We start from the raw sequence: 9171 nt of genomic DNA, 5'->3' as shown, positions 1-9171 counted from the left end.
AGTGTAAAAACATTAATAAGAGTTGGGAGACCAGAAGGGGGAGGGCTCATGCCCTGTGATGGTAGCAGAGCCCAACAGAAAGAAAGATCTCCTCTTCGTTCCTGACGAGGACTCGGCCAATGAAAAGCCATGGACTCTTGTTTACTATAGCCTTCCCAAATTCCTTTTCCCCTCTGTAAGAGCGTTTTCCTTTCCATTTTTGCTGGGGACTTGCACATGGCTTGCCATGGTTGCAGACCCATTCTCTGCTGATCCTGAATAAACCCATTTTTGTTGGAGAAATAACTGGAAGTCTATTTGTCTTAGGTCCACATCCCCCACCCTCACCAGCACCCCGTAGCAGACCTCTGGGCAGAACCAATGCCCATGCTCCCCGGTCACCCACACCAGCAACACGTTCAGAAAATACAGCTTAGTTTGTTCCACATGCTCATTTCATGACAGCTTGAACTGGGTGTATGTGGGGGGCTGGTGGTCCACACAGACAGGGCTCCCACTTGGGAGGGGTGAGGACTTGGGGCAGCAGTGCATCTTCCACCTGGAAACATTCAGGGACCAGAACACCCACAGCATCTGGCTCAAATGGCACCCTCCATTTCCAGAGAGCAGAAGTGGGGGCCAGCTAATAGGATCAGGCATTTCTCGGCCGGAGGGGAAGGTACTCAAGGCCCAAGAGTCTGAAGATGTCTTCCTCTGAAGCCACGTGGAGAAACGTCTTCTGCAACAGAGTGCAAGCACGAGTGCTTGGGAGCCACTCCACCACCGCGGCAGCTTCCCGGAGACAGGTGTGGGGAGGAGGCTGGAAGGGCAGGCAGAGCCCAGCCCCGCGGTGGGGTGCTTCTTGAGGGCCCTGTGGGTCCCAGGCTGGAGGGCCCTGGGGCCGATGCAGACTGTGGACCGGGCAGAGAGCCGTTTTCCCCACCCAGGCCTCCCATCCCAGCAACACACCTGCCCTGGATCAAACAGACCATGGCTGTTCAGCCAGAGCCCTTCCGGCTCTCCTTCCAGCTGAAGCGGCGCAGCTCCCGCTCAAAACGCTGGGGGAAGAGTGACTGCATCAGCAGGGCCACCAACCCCAGACCCCAGGGTGGCCGCAGCAGCACACTCCCTACCTTGGAGCCAGTCCAGCCGAGTAGCACAGAGGGGAACTGGCTGATGGGGGTGACCACCAGGTGGTCGGGGTGGGGCAAGGCCTCTGGGCACCCCTACAGCATCCCCTGGGGGTTGTGGCAGGTGGAAAATGCAGAAAGTCCCCTCGAAGGCATCCATGGTGTGGCTCTGCCGGGGCAGGTGAGTGGGGTCGTCTGCCTGCCGGCTGCGCTGGTGCTGGCGGTACAGGACAAGGTCCTGGGGGAGAGCAGACATGGCCGGGCACCGCCATGTGGGGCTGGGACAGGAACCAGGATCCTGGCAGGACCGTCAGCGGGGGGAGCAGGAAGCCCTTCACCTGCTTCTTCAGGCAGTACATCACTCTGGGCAGCAGCCCTGCCTCCCGGCCCTCCTGGGGGTGGGTGATGAGGAAGTCCACGTCGTGGCCCTGAGGGGGCCAGTCTGACTCTCAGCCTCCGTGTTCTCCCGAATCCCTTCAGTGAGGGAAGGCCCACCTCAGTGGTCCCGCCTCAGACGCCTTCACTGGGAAGGGCCTGGAGCTGAGCCGGAGGGCGTGCGGAGCCCCCTGACCTCTGGAAGCCGCCGGTCAGCGCGACCGTGGCCCCAGGAAGGGCCTGCCCCATGGCTGCCTCCACCACCTGCTGCAGGGTCTCCACATCTGACCGCAGGATCCGGGTGCTCAGGTCCTGGTGGTGCTGGAGTCCTGTGGGCAGCACAGCTCTCCTGACCTGCCCAGCCCGGCCCTCTCTAGCTGTCTCCCACTACCCCCTCCTCTCCCTTAAATATCAAACGCTTATTCTGAAACAACTGTAGGCTCACATGCAGTTGAAGGAAATAACAGAGGTCCCCTGTGCCCTCTGCCCAGTTCCCCGCAGCGGTAACATCTTGCAGAACTACTGTAGGTCACACCAGAATTCTGATGCTGACACAATCAAGATACAGACTATCCCTTTCAACGCCTCGGTTTTCCCATCCATAAAACGGGGCCGGGAGGTGATAAAGAGATGTGAAGATGGCTCTGCCGCTTAACAACACCTCGCTCTAGCCCGTGTCCACCTCCTCCCCTGTCAGAGGGATCACTGGGCCTTCCACACACACAGTTAGGAGAGGTTTACGTGAGGGAACAAACGGCCCCAGGCAGGATGCGCGCTCAGTAAGCGCTGCGGGCCTCTCCTGCGGGGAGAGAACACTGAACGGAACCGACGGATGCCACCATCACGCTCCACCGGACGCACGGCACTGTGGTCTCACGTCCTGCTGACCGGCCAGGAGACTCTCCCAGGACCCCCAGCTGGCCTCCCCTCCCCCAGACCCTGGGAAGATGTTCAAAGAGGCAACGAGTGCTGGTGTGGGGCTCCTTCAGCAGGGTCCCCGATCCAGGCCACACGGAGAGAACAGAGTCTGTTCAACACCTGCGACCTGCTTGCCTCACGCCAAGGAGCTCACGGGATCCCATGCTTTACAGAGAACGTAATTCAGGCTCAGAGAAGTCAAGACTCAGGGCCACGGTCTCCTACCTAGTAAGCGGCAGAGATGGGACTCAAATCCAGGCCTGACAAACTCTCAAGTTCACGTTCTCTCCACCGCTCGGCACCACCTCCCACTAGCAGGCTCCTCACTGAGCCTCTCCCCACTGAGCACAGGTCCCCACGCCATCAGCCAGTGGGCCAAGGCGCCAAGCAAGTGTGCCCAGGGCCCGGGCTGCTCTGACATGCCCTCCCCTCTACGGAATCAGGAGTAAGGGGTACATGCCTGGTCCAGGTCCAAGTCTAACCAGGAGGTCCTGAATGGCACAGCAGCTACTCTGACCATTATCACTCACTGAGAAGGGGCTGCACCGGGTCCTGACTCCACTGAGTCAGGAAGCCCACCAAATAAAGATGCCCGTCTTCACGCTCACCCCGTTCCCTGCCACACAGGCAGCCACGAGCATATGCCATGCGTCAGAGCTAAGGGCTCCATGGTGTGGGAGGCTTTCAGGCACAGGTGCTTTGGGGAAGCCCAGGGCCCAGCGCTCCCAGAGGGCTCACCTGCTCTCTGCCGCTGCGTCAGTCTCTGGGGCTGCTCTCGGAGGTCGTCCAGCGTCCGCAGCCCCTCCTGGTACCACCGGTCAGCGGTCCTTACCCCGACCCCAAAGATCTGAGTGAAGAGCTGTTCTGAGGACGAGCACAGCAAACTTGGTCAGGAGCAAGCTCTTACAGCAAGATGCGGATGACGACACTGATCCGTGCAAGGTGTGTCCCAGGACAGCACCACTGCAGCGTTACACAAGTGGCCTCATTAAGTCTTCGTCTGGCCGGGCAAGTGGCATCCCCACTCACATTCTTCAAGTTTAAGCAACGTGCTCAAGGCCACACAGCGAGTGCACAGGCAGGACTCAAACCCCGAGCCTGGCCTACACAGCCCACCCTCACAGGGGACGGCAGGGAAAGACCCCACGTGCTCCCTCCCCAGGCCTCGGTCCCCTCCTTGAGCAGGGTCTCTCCCCAGAACTTGTACAGTTCTAGCCTATGATTCCAACATCACCAAAGTAGGCGTCCTGACAGTCCGTCCATTCACTGGGAAAACCATACCATCCCACCCAACAGCAGCTGGGACTTATTACTGTGGCTCTGCCTCGTAACAGGCAGCAAAAAAGGGCAGTTAACAGCCAGGGGGTTGTTTTAGCAGGATCCGGAAGGAACAGGTTATGGCTGGCTGGGGCTCTGTTCCAGGTTCAAACACGACAATTGCCACTGCCTGGCCACGGGTCAGCAGAGACATCCAGGCCAGTGGAAACTAACTATGCTGCTGGAGCTGACCTCTCGTGGGGTGGCCAGCTGCCCTCACACGGGTATCCCACACACAGGGTGGGCGCTAGCAACTCACCTGTTTCTTCCTTGACTATAGCTCGTTGGACAGGGGTGGGCACTTGCCCTAGGCCAGCCACTCAGAGCCCCTCCCCGGGGACTTCTGAAACACAAGAGCAGGCCCAGGGGAGGAAGAACAGCTGGGTGGCACTCGTGTCCCTGAGCCCCACTTCCTGCCGACCAGCTGTAGCCTGCCCTTTTGGGACTGTGCTGGCCATCCTTCCCTAGATCCCCTGAACCAAGAGCATGAACTGGATGGGAAAGATGCTGAGAATAACCTAATCAAGTTATTTATAATAGTAAACTTCTAACTGTTCACGTACTTTTCTCCTGGCCTGGATGCCTTCTGGGACTCCGGGGTACCCTGGGGGAGGTAGCAGATGGCTCTGCCCTCTCTCACCGCTTCTGCAGCCACTAATTCCTGTGTTGCCTCCACACCCCTGAGCCCCCCGCCCCCCGTCCTTCACACAGGGTTCCTCTCCCTTTTTGAAGACCCCCCCCGACCAGTCGCTGATCTGACAACCTCCAGCCACAAAACCGGGGTGTCTAAAGAGCCCGACCAAGGCATCCATAAGAGCTCTGGCAGCTCCGTTATCAGACCAGAAATGGGCGGGACCAGTGGGAAGGTGCACCGTGGACACAGGCAGGACGCCACCAAGAAAATGAGTACGTGAGATCACAAAGGTGGAGACACTGCGAGGGTGAGCAGCCCCACAGATTTAACGGTCCCCGTGGCACCCGGAAAAAGGTTCTGTTTTGTTCAGTATGCTCTGTGTAAAATGCCAGAGCATGTGATATACTTGAGAATATGCCATCAATAGTCAAATAAGAACAGATGGTGCTGAGTGATCTAGAAAATTCCCTGTGCTCAAAACAAGCTTCTTGTCTGCCTCCATTTGGCTGCCTCGTGTACATCGGGTGTCGGCTGAACTGCCAGTTCCTCAGTGAGACCTTCTCTGACCCCGGGGGGGACCCACCGTCCCCACTTGCCACCTGACATGGCGTGAACCGTGTGCTGTGGCTCTGGGGGAGGACCGTGGAGTTCCGTGCCCCTGCCGGGGGCTGCCCTGCGTACCTTCATGGCCTGGTACCTCTCCGAGAGCCGGACTCTCTCCACCTCCTCACACACTCCGCGTTCCAGCAGCTCCTGTGGAAGAAGACAAAGCCTGACTGGAAAGAGGAGAGCTGGGGGCCCAAGGCCCAGCAGGGGGGTTTTGTGGGAGCAGGATCCTGGGGGACTTAGAAATGAAGACTGTGCCCAGGGAGCCTCCAAGCCCCTAGGGTGGGGAACGTGGGCCACCTCTCAGATAAATAGCAAGCCCTGGGATACGTAAACAACTGCTTTTAAAACATAGGTGAATTCAACAAGACTTCATTTAAAAGCTTAAGTGGGGCGTCCCTGGTGGCGCAGTGGTTGAGAGTCCGCCTGCCGATGCAGGAGACACGGGTTCGTGCCCCAGTCTGGGAGGATCCCACATGCCGCGGAGCGGCTGGGCCCATGAGTCATGGCTGCTGATCCTGCGCGTCAAGAGCCTGTGCTCCGCAATGGGAGAGGCCACAGCAGTGAGAGGCCCACGTACTGGGGAAAAAATAAAAGCTTAAGTGAATTCAGAAGTATCTTTTCCATCGTGATATATTCGCTCAGTGGTAAGTGTACAAAAGGACAACTTCACATTTTGGGTCCTCAAATACTTTGCATTGTAAAAAGAGGTGCGCGTGCTCAGGGGTCCTCTTCCACCATCCTGGACAGTCTGAGCTGATCCAAGTGGTGCCAGCTACCAGCCTGCCAGGCTCCCGGCAGCTCCCTTGGCTGAGTCCCCTCGGTCCCCCTAGGGCAGGTGCTGTGGCCCCAATTTACACGTGAGGAATCTGAGTGAAGAGGGTGGCCGGCCGCAGCTGGGCTCTGAGCCACCAAGCCACCTGCCCTCGCCAGGCCCTGAGATCCCCTCGCCTCCCCCCAACCCCGCCCTGCTAAGTGCGGGGAGCACTGACCTGGACGACCCTACACGAGTGTTCTCCAAAGTGGGCCAGGCCACGCAGCTGGCTCAGGGCCGTGACCGGGCTGGGAAGGACCTTGAGCACTGAGGCCGCTCCGCACAAGGAGAGTTGGCGGCCCTCACTGCTGGCGAAGCCCGCGGCCTCCGCCAGCATCTCCAGAGCCTCCTGCAAGGAGGGGCCCTTGGGGAGGGGCAGGGATGGCGGGGTACCTCACCCCACCCCTCCCTCCAAGGCTGGGACAGGGGAAGGCCTGGTCCCATCCCAGGGAGGCAGGGGACCCAGGGCTCACCGAGAGGTCGGCGTGGTGGTGCGTGAGGGGTGTGGGGCGCTGGCAGGCACAGGGCAGCCTCCATGCTGGGCGTGGCGGCCCCTTCCCGCGCACAGCCACCTGGGGAAGGGCAATATACAGGCCGCTTCGAGGCTGCAGGGTGGGCAGGGGCCAAGAAAGCCCCCCGGAGCCCTGCCTCTCCTGGGTGGTCACCTAGGGCTCTCGGGACAGACGGGGCCGACCCTCCGAGGGCACAACTGCCAAAGGCACGGGGCAGAGACCAGAGCGGCGTGAGTGGCACCACCTGCCCCGCACGTGCTGTGTGTGCCCCACCTCCCGGAACCCCCTCCGGAGTGGGCTGGGCTGCCTGTCACCCCCACTCCACAGACGGGGACACCGAGGCCTCGTGGCTCACAGGCAGAGTCAGGATTTGAATGCGGGCAGCCCTGCTCGGAGCCCACACCTGCAGCCCCCGGCTGTGCTCACCCAGGAAGCACAGAGGTGGGCGGAGGCCATGAACCTCACAGCACCCCGAGGACGGCCTCCTGCTGGCCCCACTTGGGGTCACAGTCTCATCCACTTGGTTAAGAAACAAAGGCCTAAAGATGCTAAAGATAAGTGGATCTCAAGAGAGTTTGCACCAATGGTGAGAGAAGCGGGAACGGCCTGGCTTCCCAGGGCCCCTTGGTGGTCTGGGCTGAGCCCTCACCGCCCACCTCATGTGAAGGACACTGAGGCACGGCTGCCGTGTCACCTGGTGTCACCTGTCCCAGCTGAGCTCCGGCCTGCGCTGGGGCCTTCTCTGGGGCTCCACCCTCATCCTTCACCCAGCTCACCTCCAGGCAGGGCCGGCACTCCACAGGGACTGGCTGCCCAGCCGCCATGCTCTCCGTGAACCAGCTTACGTCTAAGAGTACTGGGCGGGTGCATCCTGGGTGAAGGGCCGCCGTCCTGCGCTCCTGCTGGCAGACGGCCTCCTCTGCTGAGGTCCCCTCCATCACGACGTGTGTCACCTCTGAGCTGGGTGGAGGGAAAAAGAGGAAGTGAGGCCCAGAACCCTTTCCCAGACCTGCCATTCTTCCTGCTTCACTCCATGCCTCCAGGCCTTTGCTGTTACTATCCCCTCTGCCTGGTGACCACCTATTCATTCTTCAGAAAGACCTCCCAGCCCCTCCGCCTGGCAGGCAAACATCTCCACCACTCCAGCATCTGCAGAGCTGTGCGTGGTTCTCGGCTCTAGCCATGATGACAAGACCAACCCTTTTTTGTGTTAACTTGTCTGTCTCCCTCTCCCCCCAACCCCAGAGGAAGGAGAGGCCAGGGGTACAGGGGCCAGGACCAGGAGGGGGTCTTCATCGAAGTGCTGGAGACAGACTGCTTGGGTTTGAACCTCAGCTCTGCCACACACTTGCTATGTGCCCTTGGGCACATCACTTATCTCTGTACTTTGCCTCATCCACAGAGCAGAGATAATAACATATCTATTTTGCAGGGTTGCTGCAAAGATTAAATGAGCTAATAAGCAAAACGGCTTAGACAGTGCCCAGTACACTCTAGGCCGTGGTCATCATCCTCTCCTGAGTGGGTCTGCTGCATCCCTGGGAATGGTTAACTAAGCTTCAGGGGGACTGGCCCCTGATTCACTTGCTCTTTCAACTTCAAAACCATGGGAACTCTCCTCCCTTACTTTCAGCATTGCTTCTGTAGTGGTTTTGTTTTTGTTTGGTTTTCTTCTACTCTTTGAGCCTCACTCAAGTCACTTTCTCAGCCCTGAGGAGAGAAATCAGTTTAGCTAACAGGGCAAGATGAATTCACCTAAGGAAGGACTGTTAACCACCGCTACACTCACATGGCCCTTTATAAAGCCTCCGGCATACATTCTCTCCTTGTCCTACAGAAACACTCCTGGCTCTAACTGCTAACACCCTATTACAAAAGAGGAAATCGACAGGAAGGCTATATGACCATGAAATGCCAGGGCTAACTTGGAATCCAGACACCTCAGGTGCCCCTCCGCTCCGGGGTCAGCTGCGTGGGAGTCGTTTCAGATCTCAATATCCTCAGCAGTAAGGAAACACCATCCGTGAATGTGGCTGCAAAGCTGCAGAGTTCCGAGCACGGGCATCTGTGTTCAGGCCATCACGCCACTCAGCAGCATCCCCCGGCCCACCGGGCGCGACGGCATGGTGATACCTATACGGGCGTGCCACGTTCCCCGGTGAGGCGAGGCCGTGGGCGCCGGAACCGCCCCGCGCCCCTCGGAAAGGTCGGCCCTAGGAAAGCGGCCTCGCCTTGCGGCAAGCTTCGCCACGACCTCGCACCTGTAGGCGTCCATGACGCGGAAGCCCTTGGAGAGAGCCAGGCGTGTGAGGAAGGCCAGGCGGTTGCGGCCCATGCGTGGCTCAGCCAGGTAGACAGTGACCCCAGGGAAGCGTGCCGCGGAGGAGAGGTGGGTGTCCGGGGGTCCCGACCCGCGCTCGCCGCCGTTTTGGTAGCATTCGTCCCCTGGCCGCGGGTGGCGCCCGGCGAAAGCAGAGGGAAGCTGGACAGAAGCCGGAAGGAAGGCGGGCGGAAGCCGCACGGAAGCCGGAAGCCAGCGGGCGGAAGCCAGCGGGCGGAAGCCGACTGGAAGGGGAAGTGGCGCCCGGCCACTCAAGGAGGCAGGCCCCGCCCCATGCAAATTAAGTCTCTGGGCGGATTTCGCCCCCAGGGTCGTTTGGAGCGAGGTAGAGGTTCCCGGGTTCCACCTGATTGGGTGTTCCGGCCTCGCAGCGACAGAGGCCCCGCCTCTATGCAAATACAACCAGAGCACACGCCTTTTATTTAACTTACACTCGCGGAAAGTCCCGTCCCATCCTTGGGATCACCCGGGAAGAGAGACTGGGTTGGAGGGTAGGGGGGTCGGTAAAAGGGGTTCGGGCAGAAGCTGGAAGGGAGGAGGCGGAG

At 59.7% G+C, this 9171-nt stretch overlaps 1 protein-coding gene across 1 annotated transcript; it reads right to left on the bottom strand.

Annotated features, from left to right (window-relative positions):
• Nucleotides 1–631: 631 nt before the first annotated feature.
• Nucleotides 632–8723, bottom strand: POLM (DNA polymerase mu). Its single transcript, XM_065884143.1, is given in 14 exon segments — nt 632–718; nt 949–996; nt 999–1037; nt 1113–1203; nt 1205–1347; nt 1448–1537; nt 1668–1813; nt 3141–3261; nt 5035–5106; nt 5952–6122; nt 6247–6345; nt 7062–7245; nt 8547–8671; nt 8673–8723. Coding segments are annotated over 14 exon segments (1467 nt in total).
• Nucleotides 8724–9171: the final 448 nt, after the last annotated feature.

This window comes from Phocoena phocoena, chromosome 9 (assembly GCF_963924675.1).
Source record: "Phocoena phocoena chromosome 9, mPhoPho1.1, whole genome shotgun sequence".
Lineage (NCBI taxonomy): Eukaryota > Metazoa > Chordata > Mammalia > Artiodactyla > Phocoenidae > Phocoena > Phocoena phocoena.
This window is presented reverse-complemented; position numbering and strand designations above follow the sequence as displayed.